General features: G+C 44.9%; 1 protein-coding gene across 3 annotated transcripts in view; it reads right to left on the reverse strand.

Moving 5' to 3' along the window:
• The window catches only part of ACVR2B (activin A receptor type 2B), a 100,584-nt gene that overhangs the window by 7,639 nt on the left and 68,985 nt on the right, over positions 1 to 23,960 (reverse strand). For all 3 annotated transcript variants that reach the window (XM_021301214.2, XM_065050382.1, XM_065050381.1), the window contains exons 2-7: positions 11,699 to 11,906; positions 7,909 to 8,018; positions 6,425 to 6,576; positions 5,143 to 5,286; positions 3,372 to 3,515; positions 2,327 to 2,475 (exon numbers count right to left, since the gene is read on the reverse strand). In XM_021301214.2, coding sequence (XP_021156889.1) covers positions 2,327 to 2,475; positions 3,372 to 3,515; positions 5,143 to 5,286; positions 6,425 to 6,576; positions 7,909 to 8,018; positions 11,699 to 11,906 — 907 coding nt within the window. The remainder of the gene's footprint in view (positions 1 to 2,326; positions 2,476 to 3,371; positions 3,516 to 5,142; positions 5,287 to 6,424; positions 6,577 to 7,908; positions 8,019 to 11,698; positions 11,907 to 23,960) is intronic.

Here is a 23,960-nt window from a genome sequence, read left to right on the forward strand (position 1 = left end):
GAAGCTGGAGAGCATCAAACAGCCAGGAAACCCCAGCAGAAAGGGGACACACGGGGTTTCTAAAGACACAGCACAGTTTTGAGGAGCCTGCAAAACATTTGTACCCCTCCATTACACAGAAAAACACCATTTACCCAATACCTGTTGTCTTAGAGACTGCGCCCATGCTGTAGTTTCCTCACAGGCTTAGAAAAAAGCCATCATGTAATGACATAGATCAACGCCTTTGCTCGGTCAGCATTAGGGGATTATGCCCTCCAGGACGGTGCAGATTTTGCACAAGATTTTTGCAGAACAGTAGCCCAGCAAGGACCACAGAGACATTATTAGACAGTGGCCTGAATGATACGTTTTCAAAGTGAAACAAGATTTAAGCCAGGATTATTGTCTGGGCATTTACTGCTGTTGCTCACCCGCGCTGCCCTTTGGGCATGCGACAGTTAACTGCTACACCTTGATACTTGATGCTGGGATTTCCCTTTGCAATTCCTTTTTTCCTCACCCTATTTCCATACATTTCCCCATTTCCATACATTTCCCCATTTTTCCATGCACTTCCTTCCACAAACCGCCTTGAACTGGCAAGTATGAGCTGCAATGCAAACATATCCAAGACAGGGATATATCCTTGATCTGAGCCATGCCAAGTAGAATTCCTACTAACACTGTATGATTCAGACCACCCTAAAATGGTCACTGCTAAAGGAAGTGGCCTGAGACGAAGAAAATATCCTTTTCCATGTAACACTTGAAACTAGGGAATAAAAGAGCGAGCGGATTATGAACGGTGGGTGCGCTAACTTGATTCAGTTATTGCAGATTTTATTTTCAGCTTCCACGTGGGGGCACTTTCGCACCAACAAGGAATCCCATAACCTTAATCCCTGTAGTGTGGGGGCCAGTAAGGAGTTCACTGAATCCCTGCCCAGCAGCGACTCGGGGAGTCCCACCTGGCAACCCCGGCATCTTCGCACACATTGTGTAAAGCCATTCAGAAACACCCGCCCCAAAATTTAAAATGTATTTAGTGCTTTCTTTTTTCTAAAAAAATAAATAACACTAAAAGGAGTGGGGTAATCCAAGGAAAATCCCTCGTGTCCTTAAATCCCTCTTCTGTTGGGTTACGTGCTAAGTTCACGCAAATGGTGCATTCTCCATCTTTTATCATTTGCTAAATGGATGGGGACACTAATGAGCACGATCTGTTGCTTTAAAGCCTTTCTATAGCCTTCCTCTGCTCCCCGCCCTCAGGAATTTCCATGTATAAACCACTGCCTTTATTCCACAGGGACAAATGTCAGGGACACAAGGGTCAGCTCCAGGAGCAGCACAAAGGCAGCTGCAGGCTCTTTCAACAGCCTCCAGTTCTCAGAAACCTCCAGGTTCAGCCAGGGGGGTTGTTTTGGGAGCAGAGACACCCTTGCAAAAACAGGGATTATCTCTCTATACAGGAAGCCAGCCCTGCTAGTTCAGGTACAAATTGCTGCAGCGGGATGTGGGGTTTAAACCCCTCCTAGATGAGATGTGGTGGGTGGCGGGAATGTATGACTGTGGATTACAGCGTGTAGCCCACATAAATCCCTTTCTGGAAAACATCCCCCATCACGCTGTGCCACCAGCAAACTGCTCGGTAGTGATGCTTTAGTCCAGGGTGAGCAATATGGGGCTGCAGAGAAGGGCTAAAACAAGTATTGTTGCAACAAGGATGGTTTAACCCACGGCTTTCTGGATTCCTGCTGTCCCCACAGCGCTGTCAACCAGGTGGGTTAAAGCGTGTGCCAAGAGGGCTCAGAGGGACCTCAGTGTTTGTGCTGGTGTCTCTCATAAGCACCCTGGAATGATTTTTGGCACTATAGAGTGAAAAATAAATAGCAGCCATTTTCTGCACTTCTGCAGTTTCTCCGTTTCCTACCTAATGATCAAAAACTCTGTGGGAAGGCACGCAGCAGAGTTATCAGTCTAACACACTTAGGGAAAAATAGGGTCCAAATCTTGGTACGGCCACAGAAACACACGGATTATAATGTGATTTATCAAGCACAGTCCTTTCAAAGAATGGTTCTGCAGCAATTAGGATTTCCCTTCTCACTACATGTCAGAGAAGAGTCAACGGAAGAGGGAAGCTCCAACCCTTCAGACATTCCCATAAACCACTACCAACCATACCGACTGTTTCACGGACAAGACACTTACTCACCCTTTACCATTTCATATGTGGTTGAAAAACAATCTTGTCTTAGCACAGGATTTGTTGGGTTAAAAGGCATTTACTTCCTAAAAACATCTGAACGTACCACTTGAATTGCATCAATGAAAGAGGCCATACCTGTGTGCTATAGCGGGTTTGTGTCCTTCACCTTTGCACCAAGGGACATCTTCATGAAGGTAGGACAAGCCACGAGCCATTGTTTCTGCAACATGGCAGAGCTCGTTCCAGCTGATAATATTGCCCTTCAGGTAATCCGTCAGAGAGCCCTGCGAAACAGGACATCGTACGTTCTTAATTGCAGACCCTGCTACGTGACATATGTACCACCTCATCAGCTTAGGAAATGGTTTTAATGAGTGGCTGAGAAACTGAAACCTTGATTTATCAGGGGAAAAATTCACTAGTGAAAGTATAAAAGAAGAAGAAATACAAACCAGTAAGTGTTAATGCATCCTCAGGCCTTGACAGAACAGAAAGTATTTGGATGTCTGAAAGAAGTCTACTAATCTGCCAGGGAATGGAGAGGCAGGTAAGGAAGGGACAAAATAATCTCAAAACAGAGCAATTCATCTAACTCAAGAAAGGGGAAAGTCTTCCATGCAAGAAGATGATGCATTGTATCAGCTGGTTGTGGCAATGATTGACTCAGTAGACCCTGGATTAAACAGAGGGATAACGCTGCTGGCTCAACCCCGGATTTGTGCATGTTTGTTTTATTTTAAGTGTTAGTCATGTTTGATAACTAAAGCAATCCATGAAACGGGGGAGTTACACCCTGAGCTTAAAAAGCAAACACGGAGCCCATCTGCAAGGGGCGAGTTGGGACCGCAATGTTCTGCGGTCCCCGGCTCCCACCTGCTCATCTACACACGTTAAGAGATGGTGACCAACACCCACGTGAGCTGTGGACTTTAGCGCCTCTGTCTCTCCCCAAATCCCACCACATTAATCCTCTGTTTGTGTAAGAAAGCCTTGAAAGTTAAAGGAAGGGCCTCTGAAGGAGGGGAGCAGGAGCACTTCTCAGCTACTACTAAGCCACAGCTCCCCAGGGACTGGATAGATTACAGGGGAGCTTCTGGGAGAATATTAGACATCAAATCTTGCTGCTTTGTGACCAGTCGCCTCTCTGCCTTCCCAAAATGTAGGTGCAATGATACTTTACCTTGTCGTGGAAAGCTGTGATCAGCCAGAGCTCTGTCTCTAGGTTTGTCCCTCTTTTCTCTGCTGCGATAAATTGCAAAAGGTTTTCATGCTTCATGCCAGGAGTATTGAAAATCTCCCTCTCGCTCTGCCAAGATTGCTTATCCTAAAGCAGGGAGAAACGCGCCGTCAAAGATCACACTTTCCTTTAAAGCAAACAGCTCCTTCAGCTCAGTCAGAGCTGCTCACGTTCCTTTTAATATCATCCTCCAGCGTTTGGATGTGATGTATCCCTTCAAAATGAGGCTGTTTTCCTAAAGGGTAGATGGTGGAGAAAGCCTGGAAGTGGCTGTTCTCAGTCTTCCATCCCCAAAATTATCCTTGGCTATTCCTAAAGCACATGTGTGCGGAGCGAGGAGAAATACAAACCCAACCTCACTGCGAAATAAGATTTGTCAAGATTTCCTAAGGATGCTTGCAAGAATAAAGCCTGCGCATACAGCAGCCAGATCTGCATTGTAGCTGTAATTGTTACAATTGCAAAATCTAATCCAGGCCCTATTGAATATTTACTAGTAGGTCACAGCTGGCTTGGACAGAAGATGTGCAAATCTCCTTTAGCAATGCTGTGACAACAAATGCGGGGTGAAAAATTAACAAAGAAGGAGATGGCAGAGAAGCAGAAAGATGTTTCAGTCATTCTTGTTTCATTTGACTTTTGATTGCTTTACTCTTTCCATCTGCAATTCCTCGAGAGTGAAGTCAGGAGCGTTCAAAGGTTTTCTAGAGCAGAAGACGTGAGCTGACAGAAACGCCGCAGTGCAATTAGCTGTCACAGCACCGGGGCTGCGCCTTTGTAAGCTGCAAACTGTTTGCTAGGCTCAGGTCTGGATTTACAATCTACACAGGCAGGACACACAAAGCAGAGGCTTTGGTCTTTTGTGTGCATTTTGGACATCGCAGCTGCACGCTGCTGCGCTGGGCTGTAACACCAGGGACTCTGCGCTGCTGAGACCCCCCTGCAGTGCTGGTCCAGCTCTGGTTCCTCAGCACAGGACACACATGGACCTGCTGGAGAGGGGCCAGAGGAGCCACAGGAATGATCCGAGGCTGGAACAGCTCTGCTGGGAGGACAGGCTGAGAGAGTTGGGGTGTTCAGCTGGAGAAGAGAAGCTCCGGGGAGACCTTAGTGTGGCCTTTCTGTGCTTAAAAGGCACCAAAAGAAAGATGGGGACAGACTTTTTAGAAGGACATGTTATGATAGGACAAGGGGTGATGGTTTTAAACTAAGGGAGGGGAGATTCAGGCTAAACATGGGGAAGAAATTTTGTACACTGAGGGTGGTGAAACACCATCCCAGGTTGGCCAGAGAGGTGGTGGATGAACCATCCCTGGAGACATCCCAGGCCACACTGGACGGGGCTCTGAGCAACCTGAGCTGGTGAAGATGTCCCTGCTCATGGCAGGGGTTGGACTAGATGAGCTTTGACGGTCTCTTTCAACCCAAGTTATTCTATAATTCTACAATTTGCAGTGAAGTTAAAATATCCTATAGATTTCAAAATGCGCTTGTTTTTGCCCTTCTTGCAGCAACTACTACCACAGTAGACGGTTGGTAATTAGACAACACAGAGAAAAGTGTAGGAAAGGAAGGGCCTTGAACTTCTTCCCCAGCAGGAGAGTCCAAACGCATCTTTGTTATCGTCTTAAAAACACCTCCATAGGCACTTAGAGCAACTCAGCACCAGTGAGGAAGCCAAATGAGTGAGAACCTAATGCAATGCACTTCTCACCTGAATAGGGAAGATTTTCACTGCTACGTAGTCATTCATCAGCTGAGCCTTCCACACGCAGCCAAAGCGGCCCCTCGCCTTGATCTCCAAGAGCTGCAGAGGCTTTAGGCCAACCAGGGGAGAAGGGGGTGGCGGGCCGGGGTCCTGCACAAGAGAAAAACACTGTCACCAGCTGAAACTAGATGAGAAAATAGAAAGGAGGGGAGTGATGGAAAGATTGTATATGAGGAAAGAGGCACAAAGAAATAACATTTTATTTAATGCAGATTATTTAGGTGTAGTGTTTGCAGCAAAAGCAGCTCAAAATTCCCTATTTCGCTTTGTAGGGTATTTGTACAGAACACATATAACAATCTATGCCTCCAAGTGTCACTTTGTCTGTCAAACTACTGCCTGCTATCCTCTGGCAAAACCTGAATTCTCCTATGTTTTCAAAGCAAAAGCTATTCTGGGCTGTAAAACATGGATGACCTCAAGGCTACCTCCTGCCAAAAGCAGGAACTTTTTGATCTTGTGACCCAACAGCCAGCTACACCTAAAACCTCCCACTGCTTTGCACTTCATTAAGCATGTTTCACATAACCCTAGCAATGGGCAGTAAACAGGTCTGTCAGCATCATAAAGATCGTATCTATTTCAACTCTGCATTTGTCCAGGAGAACAACGCAACCCTGCAGGACGCGTGAGGTTGGAGCTGTGTCCTCTCTGCTTTCAGATGGGAAAGGTTCACAGTATGGGCTGTAATGGGCAGAGAAGGGAGGGAGAGGTAACAGCTCGGCTCTTCAGAAGAAACCAGAAGGCTTAGGGCACAGCAGAGCAAGCAAGGACCAGTTCCCGATGGCTTTGGGCCATGAGGATGACCTCCTGCATGCATTCTCTGATGGCTCATAAAAACTGAGCTTCAACAGGGAAAGCACCTCCCCTCACCCCATAGGCAGGAACTTTATCATCTCTGTGATCTCTGCTCCTCTGCAAAGTTGGCTGAAATCAGGCAAGGGGTTTGAGAGTTTGGGGAGAAGAGTGGTCAATGAGCACAGCTGTGCAACTCCATCCCTTAGGAATCTCAGACATGGTGATAACCCCCATGTAAACCCACCAGCCTCGCAGGGGGCCATGGAGGCCAACTGTACCACCAACTTCAAAAGGACAGAGAAGAAAAGTTAGGCCACTTGAAAAGAGTGAAGGAAAAGTGGATGTGAACATATACTGAGCGGCCTCCATGCCTTTCGTAAGGTCCAAATAAAGGAGAACGAGTTGGAAAAGCTCCCGGTTTCTCCCTCACCTCGTTAATATCGACGTGCCCGTAGGGAGGTTTGCGGTGACGGTACATCCAGAAGGCCAAGAGGATGGCCATGGAGAGGACAGCGATGGGGAGCAGCGAGTACACCAGGATGTTGAGCAGGGAGGGCGTTGGTGGCGGCGGCTCATATATGACTGAGAAAAGAGAGGGTAAATGAGGGAAAGGACCCTTCGGGCATGTAACAGCACTGTCAGCTACAGGGCCAGATGCAACCAAACTCCATCCTGCCCTCCACTCCAAAGCTGACAATACTTAGTGGCATGTCCTGTCACATCCAACAGCATTCATGAAGCTCTGCGGTTCACTCTTTTCCATACGGCTTTTACTAATGGAGCTACAATGGTCCAAACCACACTTTGCAAGCTGAGCCTCCGCCTGACCTTTAGTTAAAATGGGCATTTCTTGCTGGGATACGTAAAAGCAGAAAATTTCCTCCTCTTAACCCTTGTGAAAGTCTTAAGCGAGCACGAAATCCCTTGCAGCACCGCTTTGCCTTTGTAGTGATTGACAAGATGTCAGTTTTTAGTAAAATGCTGCCGGAGCCACAATCAAATGCACTATTCCCACAGTAGTTCTTGTTCCAAATTACATCAGTGCAGTTGAGACACAAACAATGGGAATACTAAATGGAGCCATGTTGCTATGTTGGAGACAGAGAAGGAAAAAATAACGAGACTTGCCAAATTAAACAAAAAACTGTGAGAGAAAGAATATTTGCTACTAGGTTGCCACGGGTACATTAATAACAGGAGATAATAAAACCCATGTAAACAATTAAAAACCTAACAGGAAAGCCCGGGAAAATCTGATAATAGTCTACTGGAACATCTCAGTAAAGGCAGGGAGTTGAGAGCAAAAGAAACCATCCTAAGGACAAGACCCACCTGCTTTAATAGTTTTTACTGAATGATACTTCAGCAAGCCTAGAGCTAAAAGAATCATCATTTTTCTATTAGCCTCTGAAGAAGGACCTGCTATTACTTTTCTTCCTTGAAGTATATCCACAAACTCTGAAAGCTGACACACACACACACACATTCCCTTTCAATCCCCAGACCAAGAAAAGACCAATCAAATGCAAAAATCCTTGATCTCCAAGATATTTGGAGACCTTTGGCCTATGAAAATTAATAAAGAAGGTGTCAAACACCTTTTAAGAGTCTGAGTTGATCCATGCTGTATAAATCACCCTTCCCTATTCCCCCTGTGTGGGATTTTTAAGAGCCCACCATGAAGAAAAACCTAATCCTTACAAGGTGTTGATATAACACACTTTACCCACAGAGTGAAACAACCTTAAAAAACTATCCTTAAAGAACCCCAGCAGAAAGATTTCTGGACTTTGTAACCCAAATGGTACTTTGTGTCCTGTCAGATATATTTTTTTGCTCAACATCCAGCAACCCAAAGTCATCAAGAACACCAGAAGAAGAGACTCTCCCTTCCCACCCACAATGGTCACTCACCTTCTGGGCCGGTGACTTCAGGCAAATGGGTAAATTTCTCATTGCAATAGTTGCCCTCGCAGCAGCAGAAAAACACTTGAGGGTTTTCTTCTGTGGCTACGCACTCCTGCCTGTGTCAGGGAGGGACAGACAGGGCAACGAAGGGAACAGAAAAAACAACATCAGCCAACTCCTGCCCCGAATCGTCTTCTCCATGCACCTTCTCCTGCTGCTGTGCTGCACAGATCGGCACTCTCCTCTTACAGAACAGAACCTGACACTCTAATACCCCAGTGGATAGCAAAGATCCTTGAAAAGACCATAAAGGAAACAAATGCTTCCATATGTACTGAAGGCATTAGATGGCAAGTAATAAATAACAGCCGCCGCCGCTAACTGAATGAGAAGCAGAAAAACGATGGAGAGATGCCTCATTCCCTGAACAGCGCCTTTCCCACAGCCCGTATGTATGCTGTCAGGGGAGAGGAGCATTTGATTGCACAATTAATGATTGTGCCATAAAGCACATACAAGGAAGGCTGAGCTCAGACCGCTCTCACAGCCTTCAGCATCACTAACTCTACATGCTGGAAGGGCAACCAGACACCAGCAGCACCTGCGGTGCAGGGTTTGGTTTTGTTTTGCTTTTAAAGTTAAATTTTCAAGTGTCATCTCCTCTTCCTTTAAAAAAACTTATTCCTGCACAAAAGGCTTTAAGAAAATCAGGTTGCAGCTCTCATTTTCCCTATTTGCCTCTTATCCAGGTAGTGCCGCAGCATTCGCAGCACCGAGGTTTCCTTCCACACTGCTCAAGGCGTTAGGGGATGGCCACAGATCAGACCGACTCTGCTTCCACACATCCTCCCTCTCCCACAGGTCAATGCCAAAAGAGATGTGCAGTGATTTTTGCAGCACTTTAGCAGTCATTTCTTTCCTTTTCTTAAATACCTGCTTCCCTTCCCCACCACCTTTTGCTACATTAGCCTCTGCTTTTGGCGATCAGGGTTGCAGAGCTGCTCTCTGCAGAGAACTGTATCAAACTATTTCCTGAAGCCCAGCTAAATTATATGCATAACTTCCTTCCTTCGACCACTTGGAGGAAGCAGCAAAACAATCATATGTGTTTGACATTATTACTCATTTGTGAACCCACGCCAAGCCTCTTTTTCTGTGGTATCACTGACATACTGCCACAAGAAGGATGGAAAGGGCTCTCTTCAGTCATAATGCAGGGTAGTTTTTGGTGTTTCATTCCTTTTTGGGAAAGAAAAAAAGCAGCTCTAGCCAAAATGTCTCCTGCAAGATCTCAGCTGGGAAGCACTTGGTTTGTTTTTCAGGCTTTTACTTTTTAAACTTCAAAGAAAAAAAAACCAGCTATTTGACTTATTCAAATGAACAAAGATGTTTTAACAAGTTAAGCAATGTTTCCAGATGCTTTTTTGTGAAATAAGATAACAAGCCGTTTGGATTTAACAGCATCAGTATCGGAGTCTTCAAGAGAAAACACGTCCTTTGCTAAATCTGTTGGTTAAGAAATCAAGCTAATGAGTGAAAACAGCCTGCACCACATCTGCAATTCATTATCCCTGTCTTTGAGTTGGTGTGCGCTTGGGGCAGCCATCCAGGTACATATGACATGTTATACTTAGCAAATATTACAAATGAGACAGTGGGAGAGAATGACACATTATTCTATGGCAGCGAGGGCACGTTTCATAGCGGTTCACGTGCTCTTCAAGGGAACGTGAACACGACCTCTTGGTGGGGCTGTGTAAACAAAGGAAGAGCACACAAGTCGATTTTTTAAACACTACCTTTTTTCTATAGCCTTAAATGTATATATGCTACGTTCTTGTTTCCTTAAGATAAAGAACAGAATAAGTAGCCATCACCCTAACCCTTGCACTCCTGAATTCTTCACCTTCCAGTGACAAGGACCAGCATGTGTTGCCTGGCAGAATAGGACCATGCCCTGCATGCAGAGGACACTTGCAGATACAGGTCCATCTCCCAAGAGATGCACTCAAGAGCTCAGCATCCAAAGATGCTGAAGACAGAGACCGAAAAGGCATCAGCACAGCACCACCCATCAAAAAGTTATCTTTTTAGCCACTGTGATGCAACGCTACCTGTGTGAAAGACTGATGGAGGCATTCAAGAGAAGAAGGGATAAAAAGAGACTCCATTTAAACAGCCTTTATTTAATTAAAGCTAACCTTTATTACAAATGTTGCTTCCAACGCTTGCACTGTTTGTTAATTCTCAGAAGATCTTTTATAGCTTTGCCCTGGAACTGAAGAATGAGGCTGCAGGATAATGGATGCTCAACCCCAGGGCTGCAAAAAGGCTTGTGAGGAGCCCTGGAAACTTTTTACTGTTATAACAGAGCAACATATTATGACAAAGTTTGAGAACCACTACATCCCTGCACAGAGACACTCAGTGACAATACAAGTGTCACTGTATACAAGAGCAGCCACTGAAAGGAGAAATCTGTTTACAGTAAACACTTCTGCTTAGAAGTAGGAAACTAGAGTGACCTTCTGTTCTCAGAAGAATCGGCATTAAGATGACTAATGGGCCAAGGAGGATTGATTTATCGGGAAAGAATAAAAATTTAACTATATATAGAGCTTGGCTACACAACTGGCAAGGGAATAGGTGTGGTGGGAAAGTAAACCCAGCGCTAATAATAGAAGGAAGATGTGGAACAACTCACAGTTGGGATAAGCTAAGACAATGAGCACAAAAGCAGGGACAGTGTACAGCACCATAGGGAGAAAAGTCTCCAGCCATGGGACAGATCTAGTCCCAGCTTAAGCCCCATGACGTAGGACCTGATGTCCTAAAACTTTTGGAATGGGAAGCTACAAAGATGCACAGCTGGGGATTGTACAAAGGTGCGAGCACCCTACACTGGTGTTATACCAAGGGAAATCCTTGACTTTTATGTTCTGTTCATCCCCATTGAAAGGGATCGGTTTGGGTTGGTTAGTTGGACATTGGGGCTTTGGGGGTTTTTTGGTTGTTGTTTTTGGTTTTGTTTGTTGGTTTGGTTTTGGTTTTATTTTACAGAAACCCTGACTGAATCCAGAGCTACCGAGCATTGTCCTTTTAAACCGTCAAACTTCAGAGAGCTATTTTCTTTAGTTTTAATTCTTTTCCCCTCCGTAGAATTGCATCAAGGGGAATAAGAAAAGACTGGTTTATTTTCCCAGCTATTTAATGAGGCTGGAGCCTTCGTTCTACAAAACCTCTCTCTTTTTCAGCTCGCTACAGGCAGCGACACACAAACATGCATTTTGCTTTTGCTGTCCCGCTCTTTCTTCTCACCCGTCTCTTAATTCAGATGAAGAACGGCAAAACTTTTTGCAACATTACCAACCTCAGAATATCTCAACCTCTAACCACCTCCAGATATCTGTGCTTTCTTTGCTAGAGAGCTCCAAATGATTCCAAGTTTTCCTTTGTATCGCCAAATGCTCTTGGAAGAACATATTGCTCTTCATTTGACGGTACAGGACACGTTTTTCAATGCATGCCAGAATTATCAAAGCTTTGCTAAGGAAAAAAAAAACAAACCAAAACAAACACACAACAAAAACCCCTAAAAGTGCTTTTTGCAGGTTCTATTTGGAAAGTCGAGGCAGATAAGTGACAATTCAGAGAGCTACATTAGCAACAGAAGTAATTAAAAGGGATGAATGGGCCAATTGACTTGGACTTGCTTTCTTTTCCTTTGCGCTTAGAGGAACAATTAAACCTGTATTCAGAAAAATAGAACAAAACAAACCAAAAACCAGGCTATTACCTGTCATAACAGTTGAAGTCATCTAACCAGCAACCTTTCTTCACCAGCTCGATGGAGCCCGAGTTGTTCCTCCAGGAGGCGTAGCAGTGGAGCCGCTTGTCCTTCTCCCCCTCGCAGCGCTCCACGCCGCTCTGGTTGGTCTTCTCCAGCTCCCAGTTGGCGTTGTAGTAAATGCATTCCCTTGTTTCAGCTTCCCCATGGCCTGGGCCTGGAGCAAAATTCAAATCCCAAATATGTTCAAGCAAAATCAGAAACAGATCCTAGGAGATGCATCTCCACGTGGCTTTGCTTTAGGTGATGCATACATTTGCCTCCCCTGGAGCAAAGCAGCTCATCAATGTGAGCTTCAGTATGGTATGGAGGGTTATTCTCCTTTTTTTGGTGGGGAACAGAGAGGTCAGGTTTGCCTGGGCTCACCAGAGGAGCTCATGGTGAAGTCAAGAGCCCAACTGAGAACTTCTCAGGTCTCCTCTGGCCAGTGCTTCAGCCACAGGACCCTAACAGGGGGATGTACAAGACAAGGCAACCCAGAAACCATGCTGAGGAAAGGCAGCCTTCTGGGGTGCTACTTGCTGGGATGTCACACAGCAGTGTTACCCTCCCTCTCTACCCCTATTTTGGGAAACACCACTAAAAAATGAATGATTTCTTTCATGGGTAGGTTATAAGTGAGCATATATAATATTCATCCTGCAGAGGAAGACTGGACCAGTGCCTGTTTCTCACTTAGGTTGCAGTTCAGGCTTACTTGATAAGTCTCCATATGATAAATGCCACTTTTTAGCTGTGGTTGACACGCCGCCTCTCCACCCAAGCAAGACCTTTACCAAAAAGTAACTCTGTTCCCTGAATAAGTCTGGCCACCCCAAATGGATGTTTGGCCACCACAAACCATGAGTCTCCATAGCCTGTAGGTCCTTTACCACTTACAGCCTTGTACCAAAGGACTGAGGAATTCCTCCTGCCCCAAGTGAAACAGTTCCCATGTGGCCACAAACACACAGAACTGAAACACGATTACAGACACATCCAATAAAAACAAGTAAGGGAACACTGAGATCTGCAAGTGATCTGTTTTGTCCCAAGCCTTAGAAATCCTGTCTTCATTTGGAAATACACAGCTTTATGGCATTTTAAGAACTAGTTTAAAGTGAGAAGAATGCAGCAGATACATGACATGTAAGCAAACACTCAGAAAAGGTACCATGAAGCTCATGATTTTGTAAATCCTGAGATGCCCTGCAGCCATCTCTCCTCAGGATCACCCAATCCAAGGTAAGCTCAGACCTGGCCGTTATTTCCATAGAATCATAAAACCATTTGGGTTGGAAAAGACCTTTAGGATCATTTATGGATTGCAGTTGTGGAAAACTTAGGTATCCCAATAAAATGTGTTGACAACCGGGTAGGAAACACAAAGGGGTCCTGCAGGATGATGAAATGAAAGTGCTGCATCTCCCAGAATAGAGAGACCTTTGCAAAACACTGAGCTAAGTTTCTGCCTGGAAAAATCTGCAGTGCTTTCATGACTCTACCTCTCCAAAGGCCCTACAACCTTCAATGCTGCAGTTAAGGCAGTTAAGGCCATGTCTGGATGACCTAAACGCAACCCAGACTGTGATTCCCACTCAAGGCAGCAAACTGGCCACTTCTGATTGGTCTCCACAAGGTGAGGCAATTCAGTCTGCAAAAGACACCAAGCAGCGAGTGGCCAAGATTAAATGACTTGTCCCAAGCGAGCAGGACGCTGGGGAAGCCTGACCTGCCTATCCACAGCCTGCGGCTCCTCAAGCTGCCAGGTCTCCAAGCTGTTACCTGGTGGGAGGATTCGCCTCCAATTTTGCAGTGCGTGGAGAGCCTTTGAGAGATGGTGTTTGAGCTAGAGATTGTATTCAAGCTATTCAGCGTAGCCTGATCTGCTGTAGGGAATCAACCTTCTGCTGCCAGCAGGTATCAAGCAAGGAGTGTAGATGACCTGGCACGGAGTGGAACTGCAAGAAGCGTGCAGGAGAAACCATGGTTTCTGCTCAAGCTAGGGGTGATGTGTCCAGCCTGCTCCTGATACCAATGCCTGGACTCAGGGATGGGTCATTTTCATGGTATGGAGCAAACTCATCCGACTAGGAAGTTTTCTTAACAAGTGGAGAGGCGTTCAGTCCTTCAGTAACTTTTTCTTTTTGGAAGAATGTTTAATCTGCATCGTGGGAGAGACTGAAAGGGAGGAGGGGTATGAGAAAGTCATAAAGCCGACTTCAGAAAACGAAAATTATATTCAAAGCACACACGAACAAGAGCTCAATTTCAATAGCACCTGCAGGTTTTATCGGCACTTGCAAAGCTCCATCTGAGTTTTCCCCTGACAAGTTGCTTACTATAATAAAAACAACCTACCAATATCCCTCAACACAGAACAGTGTCAATATTGACACTCCTTGTTAAAGCCTGGATATTTTCTCTCTTGATACTTACACCATGCTTTGTTAGGGCAGATTAAGCATTTTTGCTAAATACTGGTTAAATCAGAAGGGAAGCGAAGGAGCACTGTCTTGTGTGCAGAGAGGCCGGTATCTTTTTCTTTATAAAGGAATGAGTAAATATCTTCACTTCATTGTAATACTTCACATGGCTTCAAGCTGATACCTGATAGCTGATCCTCACTGTCACCTTCTGGTCCAGTCCTTGAAATACATTTTGCCATTATCACTGCCATCATCCCAAACCCAATCTTGCTTTTGCTCTAGACGGAAATTTCCTCTCTCTCCCAACCCCATCTCCCAGAAAGCAGGAAAGCTTAACAAACCATTTGCCTGGGAAGCCGCCCCAAAATCTAATCCTGGCTCAGCCACTTCTGTCCATAACCTCGAGCAATATTGTATAGTCTCTGTTTTCTCCACCTGCAACGATGGCCAACGCAATGCACAAAGCTGCGGTGAGATTTGATGTCTCTACTGTGCTTTGACAAGGGAATGCTAAAAAGATGTACAGCAGGAGCTGTGTCGGCTCTGGGACCAGCAAAGCAAGGCTGCTAAATCCTGTGCTGAGCCCAGGCTCCCTTCCCCCAAGACAGTTGTCTTTTCTGGAACAAGTTTCAGCTGAAGACTAAGATCTGCTTGCAAACACGCAAACCCAACTCTGCAAACAGCAACTGCGCCAGGAAAAAGGCCTTTCGCAGTTTTTCCTCTGCTGTCAAAGTTTAGATGAATTGAATAAAAACACGAATAAAGTTTTGCATGACTGAATACATGCATGTTTTCCTTAAAACAGCTCCTAAGGATGCTTGCATTACAGAGACACTTCAAAAACCTGCATGTTTGCTACCTGCTTTCAGATCTTTTTAAAAAGCCTTTGGTAAGGATCCTCATCCTGCTGGGTGCTCAGGACTGCAAGAAACCCTTTTGTTTGTGCCCAAGATGGTCTCAGCAGGAAGGGCCATGGCTCCAGGACTGGGTGTTAATTTACCTGCTGCTTTAGCTCATCAAGAAACACTCACACCTCGCTCTGTAATGGATCACGCAGAGACCAAAGTTTGCAGCAAACTGCCTTATCTGCATTCACTGTGCTAAAACTCTCTACGGAATGGCAGGAGGGGGAACTGAAACAGGGTTTTGTGTCTTTGACAGGAACAGTGGGGTGGTGGTGACCAGGAGGAGGAAATCTGAACTCTACTCCTGCATGTCTGGGAAGCCATCTAGTTTTTTCTGCCTCTTTTCCCCTTGGACAACAGGTACGGAAGTGCCCATTCCCCTGAGGCCACCAGAGGCCTGTAGGAAACACAGAGCTGGATACTTCTGCCAAGTGACAGAGGTAGGAGAGGCACAGATCAACCAGATCCTGCTTCTCATTTCAAGTTGCAAGAAAAACTGAAGGGTATTGCCCCAAAATGAGTGCAAGAAGTGCTTGTCTCCTTTCCACCGGACACAGCTCATGCATTAGTGCAGTGAGGTTGGGCTGGACTTGAGTGGGCTTCCCTCAACCCACGGCAGCACATCCTGACTCAAGGGAGGTGTTGAACCAAACCCAAGCAGCTGAGGGAAGGGACAGGATTAATTCTGGACACAAAAAGGCTTTCCTAAAATAAAAGCCTTTGTAGGCCATTGGTGTCGTGGGTGGTGAGCAACTGCATTGTGCATCACTTGTTTAGTATATTCTATTATCATTATCATTGAGATATAAAACATTTGTTACGCAAGTGTCTGAAGATCACTGTCAGAACTTGGTTTAATTCAATGGTCCCCCATTCTCCACCTGCCCAGCCATACTCTGCCAGCACAGCATCTCCAGCAGCACCGCCCGCTATAAACCCCGGTTCTGTCCATGCAAAAGAGCCTCATGACAGCAGCCAGGCAAAAACAATAAACATTTCAATACCACGATCCACAAATAGCCATTTAAGGAATAAAGTCTGAAGTCCTGTTTGAAAACAAAGTCTGAGGAAGAATTAGGCTTTGCGGGAACAGATGGGTTTCTGACATCCCACTGCACATACCCAGTGCTTTGGGGATGCACAGTGTGGCTTTGCCCAACACCTTTGTCCTTGTTTCGGCTGGGATAGAGTTAATTTTCTTTCTAGTAGCTGGCATAGTGCTGTGGTTTGGATTTAGTATGAGAAGAATGTTGATAATATACTGTTCGTTCGGTTGTTTCTGGGTAGTCAAGGACTTTTCAGCTTCTCATGATCTGCTGGGTGCACAAGAAGCTGGGAGGGAGCAAAGCCAGGACCGCTGACCCAAAGTGGCCAAAGGGGTATTCCATACCATAGGACACCATGCTCAGTATATCAAACTGGAGTTGGCCAGAGTGGCAAATACCGCTGCTCAGGAGTAGATGGGACATTGGTGTCACGGGTGGTGAGCAACTGCATTGTGCCTCACTTGTCTTGTATACTCCATTATCATTATTATAATTTTATCTTCCTTTGCTGTCCTATTAAACTGTTCTCATCTCAGCCCACAAGGCTGGTTGTTCTTTTTTTTTCTCCCTTTCTTGGTCTCTCCTCCATCCCACTTAAGGCAGAGCAGTGAGCAAGGGGCTGTATGGCCCTAGTTGACAGCTGGGGTCAAACCACGACAACCTTCCTCGAAGAAGGAACCTTTACACAGAATACTACCAAGCCAAAATAACTCCCAACACATGATGAAGGCAGAGGGAAGCTACCCACCACCAGCCATTTTTGGGGTGGAAATCAACTGCTTGACCTCAGTCCTGAGAAACCATCATTACACTGATTCCCTTGGGTTATTTTTCTGCTCCAGATGCCTGAAGCATCACTAGGATTTTGCCATGCAAGACCCCCAGCACCTATCTGAGGCACGTAACGATGGGAAGAGCAGTCGAAACACCGTGTGACGTGGGAAGACCTCTCTCCTCTACTCAGGAGTTGCAAGGCACAGAGGGAGCTCATTAAAAAGGGTCCTCCTGAACTGAAGGGCTTCAGCCTGCTGAGGCATGGGACCTTGCTGCTGATCTGAGACTAAACTCTGCTCTCCTAATTTGGAGCTGCTGACAGATCACCAAGGCTGTGTCATTATCCAACAGCTGCTAAATTACAGCCAAGATCCAGTGTAGCGACTCCAGGTCTGGGCATTAGCAGTTGCTGGGCTCCTAACTCATAATTAGATACACAGGGAATATCTTCCCCAAGGCTGAAGGCTGCCATAAATCTCAGCTCTTTATCTCTGCCTGTCCCCTTTTTAAAAGCTAAAATGAAAGTATATATGAAAAGATGGAATGTGTCAAAATAGTCTGCATAAACACTGAGTGATTTACCAGACAGTCTGTTTGCCTAACTGTCAAAACCACCGGGCTTTCTACATGAAACTGTGTATGCAACTGAAGTTATTTGCAAACACTTGGTTATGTCCCTATATAGCTATTTGTACATGTAATTTTATAATATAAAATGACAGAGAATGTACACTGAATTGGGGTAATTGCCCTCTAATTTGGAGGGTAATTGCATGCAGCAATTAAGCAACTGCGGATGCATTCTTGCATGTGTGATTATGAAAGTCGGGCCCTTTGTTTGAGGTTTGTATTTGTTTTCAAGAGCCATCCCTCAAACCACAGCATGGCTGAGCAGAGCTGGGAAATAAAGGCTGCTCACCTTGCAGCCCCGCATCTCTGGGATCAGCATCAGCTCCTGCCCACCCTCCCCATTGCTCAGAGCCTGCGGGATGCTAAACCAGCCACCTCTGAACCCAGGGATGCATGTTGGCACATCCTTCAGTGGGGGGACCAACATCTAAGCATTCATGGAGCAGACTGGGAGGCACTGGGGTGGAGGGAAAAAGGTGCTGCTGCCTCCCAGTTCACCCTTTCCCAGACACCTGGCCAGAAGTTAGGTGCAGGACTGCAAATTAAATAAAACCAAACAGTTATTGCGAGCACTTCAGATCCCAAAATCAAGCCAGAAGAAGGTATGCAACTGGGAAAGTCTGGAAAATGTTGCTCTGGAGAGACCACCCCGCTGCATCTCTACAGAGCTGCTAATGAATCTGCAATTAGTAAATGCTGCTCTGGCGCTTATTCCCCAAGTGGAGTGATTTCATTCCTGCTGTACTTAAATAATAGGGTCTAAATACATTTTTAGGCAAAGCATCAAACTAGTGATGACATCTGTGGTTAAGTATGTAACTGTACATGAGGATTTAAAGACTTGTTGCTTGTAGCCCCCATTCTTTCACAAAAGCCCTGAAATGGCAGAGCCCCATATAACAGAAATGAGCCCCATGTAACAGAAATTTCGCCTTTCTCAAGCCAAAACTTCACCCAAACACGGATCAAAGGGCTTGCCCCCTCCAACCACCTGGAGGTAGGGATGGGCACTGCCCTGGCTAATTAAAAAACCATAGTAAAGCACCAACTGTTGCAAAATGGTTTGGTTCTTAAGCCAGATCAGGTAAAACTAGGCCAAGAACCAGCATCAAGAACGGCAACAGTGTAACGCCAAGGGAAGATATTACTTTAAATTTTGTTTTCTGTCAATAGATTTGGCATATCCCACGATAAAAGAGCTTTAAGTTTTCTAGTCAATCAATGGCTGTTAATCTATTATCTCAGCATATATTGCCATGGTAACCTGCAATGATGCCATTGACAACCAGTCTCAAAAGGACAGGAGGCTTTAAGTCATTTTCTTTTAAAATTAAAAAAGGAACTTTAATATTAAGAAATACATCCTCCCTGCTCACCAGGGATGACAACTCAGGGCTTCTATATTCACACCATGACTCACGCTTAACAGCTTCCACGGACATCTGTGTAACAATCCCCCACCCCATATATCTCTTTTTTAACTTGGGCTTATCTCAGTAGAAAATAACAAGGAAATTATTCAAAAGAATTAGAGCTTTATTACAATTTTCCCCTAAACTGCAAGTAAAACCTGTTTTGTAAAACACAGGGAACACGTTTTAAAAGTCATTAGAGCCAGCTTGGGGAAAGGATGCAATAAAGGTTTAATTCTTCTGAATAATTTCCCTGGTATTTTAAGTGGAATAGAGCAGATAGAAGGAGGATCCGGAGAAGAACACGCAGCATCCCAGCTCCTCACAAATCCATAAAACCAGGCAGATTCCTGCTTAGGGAAGACAGAGCTGAGTAAGATGATGGCGTTATTCGATTTAGTGGAATACTGAGTGTACACACACACACACACAGAGCTGATGAGATTAATCTCTTGGACCAAAGGGGAGGATCACTCAGGAAAAGGTTTAGTAAATCATTCTTCTGGCCAGGCAGAGCGATCCAAGGAGGTTTGGCCAGGTCACCAGCTGGCCTGGTGTGCAGCAGGACAGAATCGTTGCCAGCAGTTAATCAATTTCTGGACGCAGTGCATTTTTGACTTGAACTCAGCTGGTCATTTCTATATTTTATTTAAAGAAGAGATCATTTTAGTTATCCATTAGAAAAATCCTATTTTGTAGCATTTCAGTTAAGGACAAAGCCAAAATGTAATTAGATTTCTCCCTTCGCATCACTAACTGTATCTGTCTCCCCAAAAAAGGGTTTTAGTTCTTTAATAAAACCATCAGGGAGATCAATCAAAAGCATTTAATGCCGTGGTGCTTCTGCAGTTCATGTTTAAATGCACTTTGGGTCACAAACGAGGCAATTTGGACAGCAGAGCTCAAACCGGATTAGTAATAACATACAAAAAAGGCCTATTTTTAAAAAGAAAAAACTCTATATAGATACACACTCCTCCACTACACCCGAAGGATAAAAACAAAACCAAGTCAACCTCGATGAACACAAAGTTACGCATCCAAAAAGGGCCTCGCCACCAACTGCAGCACAGGGTGGAGAACACATGAAGCTCCCCATCGCCTGGCCAAACCTCCCGAGATGCTGAGCTGCTGTCTATCCACGTGTGACCGTCCCAAGGATCCCATGGCGTGCAGGAGGGTGACAACTGCTCCGCCACCCACCCTGCTCATTAGGAGACATCTCCTGGCTTCCTTGGCACCCCTACACCAAGAAAATACTTCATTCCCTATAGGATTTCCATAGAGGAGAGGTTGTTTTTCTCCCCCAGACCACAAGTTTTCAAACAAGCATATAAGTATTTAGATTATATTTTTTTTCCTTAAATTTGAGGTGTGCATTTATAAAAGCATTAAGCAGATCATTTATTTGGCTTCTAACAGCAATGGCTACTTTCTGGCATGAAAAGTGGACCATCATGGGCTGAACACTGGGTAAATAAGCTACCGAGAAGGTTGTCTCAGGCCCAAACTTTGCAGCTTCCGTGACTGAAAATATCAGAGTTTAATGACAAGATAAAGATATTTCCAACTACAGTCCTAAAAAATCAAAAAGAGGGCAGATTTTGACCAGATGCCACAAATCACTAAAGTAAAATATGCAGCAAATTCTGCAATGACATTTAAAACATAATCATTTGTTCTCTCCCATTCTCCTCAGGAGCCAGCGTGAGGTGTCCAAAGAGCATGGAAGGAGGAAGTGAAACCACATATGGTCGTAAATATTTCCCCCACACAGCGAAGTTTTAAAAAGCTTTCAAAGCAAGCCTATAAAAGAAATGTCCTTCCAGGCTAAGCGATGAAGATATGGGAGTTGAGAGATTTAAGGAACCGTGTGATGATACCTTTCCCAGCTCTTTCACGCCCCTCTGCTCTATCCCACCATCCTCATCCTCCTATGCTGCTGCCACCAGCAGAAATGACTTTCAGAGCTCCTGATTTCTAAGGTTTTCTCCAGGGAGAGACCGATGTGGGTCTAACACACCACAGCCCACCTGGCAAACCATAGAGAGCTTCAGTACCCAAAGAGCAGCACCTCAATTCATAATCTACACGTGGTCCTCTGAGATTTATCAGCAGGGACATTTCAAGTATGCTTTAAAATGTGCTGAGTCTACTAAGATTGGGCCCCAAGTGCTTTTCTATTGATTCTGCTTGACATTTCCAAATACCACAATTCCAAATTTAATTCACTGGTAATTGGAAAAACTGTAATGCATGTAAATGGACAAGAAGACGTTGGAAGTCCAAAAGGTCAAGCATCAGGAAAGCGTGCCCCCAAGAACTAAATGATGTTTGTTTGTCGTCCTGTCACCCTCTTCCACTTGAATAATCAAAGCCTGGAGTTGTGCAGTTTTCTCAGCAGCAAATAAAAAAAGCATTGTCACTCTAAACTGAGGGAGAGGGTTCAAAGTCCCTGTTTTAAACTCCATCACCGACCAAAATTCAAATGCACCATGGACGTGACTCACTTAATGAGCAGATTACATGAGCAAGTGAGAAACTCAGGGAAGAATTAATTTGGTAACTCTTTGTAAAATCAAACCTCAGCTCCAGTACGATGATGGACATTTGTTGGCTGATCCCAGCTGGGCTCTCTACTTTATTTATCTGAGAAAACCAAACTTTTGTTTCAGAGGATCCAAGGGCTTCAGAAGAAATGCTGTGGGACCAGGTGGGGGATGCTTGCCCAGCTCTTTACATAAAACCCTGAGTTGCAGCAAAGCCCACAGCTTCCTACAGTACGCTCGAGGGTTCAATGTTTGGATGGGTAATTAAGCCCTTTGGGCAAAAACCATTCTCATCAGAATACCATATGACAAAATTCCCATATTTCCCTACGTTCTAGAGAACAGAATGCATGAATTTTAGCTGCTGGTCCAACCTGCATTCCCCAGGGCATGAGCAACTGCTGATGCTCTGACACCCTGGTGTATTTTAGCTCAAAGAGTAAGAATACAGCCAAAGTACAGCACACAAGAAACTACAAGCACTATTTAATGCCAGTGTTACACTGATAAAGGACAAGCACGCGTTATCACATCCAATCAGAGTTTCCTCAGTTCAGCCCATTGCAGTACGTATGATACCTCCTTGAAGAAAGAGACACCTTTTACATTACATCCTATATCTTCAGATCACTCAAGTTTTGCAAAAGAAGAATCACAGAATCACAGAATGTTAGGGATTGGAAGGGACCTCAAAAGATCATCCAGTCCAACACCTAGATGAGGTTACACAGGAAGGCGTTCAGGCAGGTCTTGAATGCCTCCAGAGTAGGAGACTCCACAACCTCCCTGGGCAGCCTGGTCCAGGCTTTGGCACCCTCACTGAGAAGAAGTTTCTTCTCAAATTTAAGTGGAACCTCTCGTGTTCCAGTTTGTATCCATTACCCCTTGTCCTATCATTGGTTGTCACCAAGAAGAGCCTGGCTCCATCCTCCTGACACTCACCCTTTACATATTTATCAACATTAATGAGTTCACCTCTCAGTCTCCTCCAAGCTAAAGAGCCCCAGCTCCCTCAGCCTTTCCTCATAAGGAAACCACTGACTTTTAAACCCCTCCTTCCCAGTGTACACTGGTATTTCAAGAGTTAACAAGCTTCAGTCAACACAGCTGAACCTCGCATGGAAGAGAAGGGAGGCAGGAAGAAAAGCAACTCTAGCCCTTGCAATCACACACTAGCCTTAAGCCCTCCAAAAGGAAGTAAAGGCATTCCTAAAATTCTTCAGAGGATGAGAAGCAAGTTGTCAGCTGAATCAGAAGTCCATTTCTCCCGTCTTTACTCTCTTAATGGCAAATCCCACATGGGCAATTTTAAAAGCCTCTTTTACAATGGAGTTTTCTCCCAAGTGGCTCCAGCACATCTAGGACTTGTCTCATGTTTACAGAAATGTACCTTTCTCCTTTGGGTCTATTGAAAAAAGCTACCGTCAAGTGACCTGAGGAAGGAATGTAGCACAATCCAATAGCATCATGCAATTTCCAGTGATTGTTTCTGTTACAATAATGAAAGGCACGGAAGAAACGGCTGGATAACTGCAGTGATTCTCTAAAGACAAGTTAGAAAAGAGATGCTGAAGAGACACTATGTAAAAAGGGGGGAGGGAAATAAAGTCACCTATTAACTTTCATCTTGATTACATGCACTCGCCAGCATCTGGATTCCACTTTGAAATAAAAATGTGCATGAGCAGATTGTCCCATAAAGTTGAAACTCTGCATGTTTCACAGGCGGGAAGTAATAAAATAATCGCGTGCTCTTGGACAGGTCTTCTCCTTCCAGGTGTTTTATAGTTTTCTCAAGTTTTCTCACAAGGAAGAGTAAAACACTTGGAATCACAGCACACACATGGCATGGAAGGACAAACACTCTCCATCCATATGGGAGCTTTATGGATGACATGAGCATAACAGCTCCACCCCAGAAACTGGGTACATTCCCTCCCAGTTCAACTTTTTATTTAGATGCCCGTTGCCATGGTGACCAGGCTCCAATATTACATAAAACAACATAAAGTAATATTCTAAGATTCAGTACTGTACTCCTAGCGAATTTCCTAAGCTCAGATAGGTGGGAATCTCCACAAGCCCCATCTCTGATGCTGTTGCCATGTATTCAGATGCTGACATATGAAAATAAGGAGCTGGAGGTGCTCTTGTCTGGGCACTTCCAGGGACACAAATATTTAGAGGGATTTATCACTAGAAGTGCAATGAGAACCCAAGGGAAGAGAAGGCTCTGGGGAGACCATATTACATCCTTTCAGTCTATAAAGGAGGCTCACAAGAAAGATGGGGAAAGGCTTTTTACCAAGGCCTGTAGTGACAAGGCAAGGAGCAATGACTTTAAACTGGAAGAATGTAGGTTTAGATTGGACATAAGGAAGCGATTTTTTTATGATGAGTTTGGTGAGACACTGGAAAAGGTTGCCCAGAGAAGCTGTGAGTGCTGCATCATCACGAGTGTTCAAGGAAAGGCCAGATGAGGCTTTG

Source organism: Columba livia, chromosome 2 (genome assembly GCF_036013475.1).
Source record: "Columba livia isolate bColLiv1 breed racing homer chromosome 2, bColLiv1.pat.W.v2, whole genome shotgun sequence".
NCBI classification, from domain to species: domain Eukaryota; kingdom Metazoa; phylum Chordata; class Aves; order Columbiformes; family Columbidae; genus Columba; species Columba livia.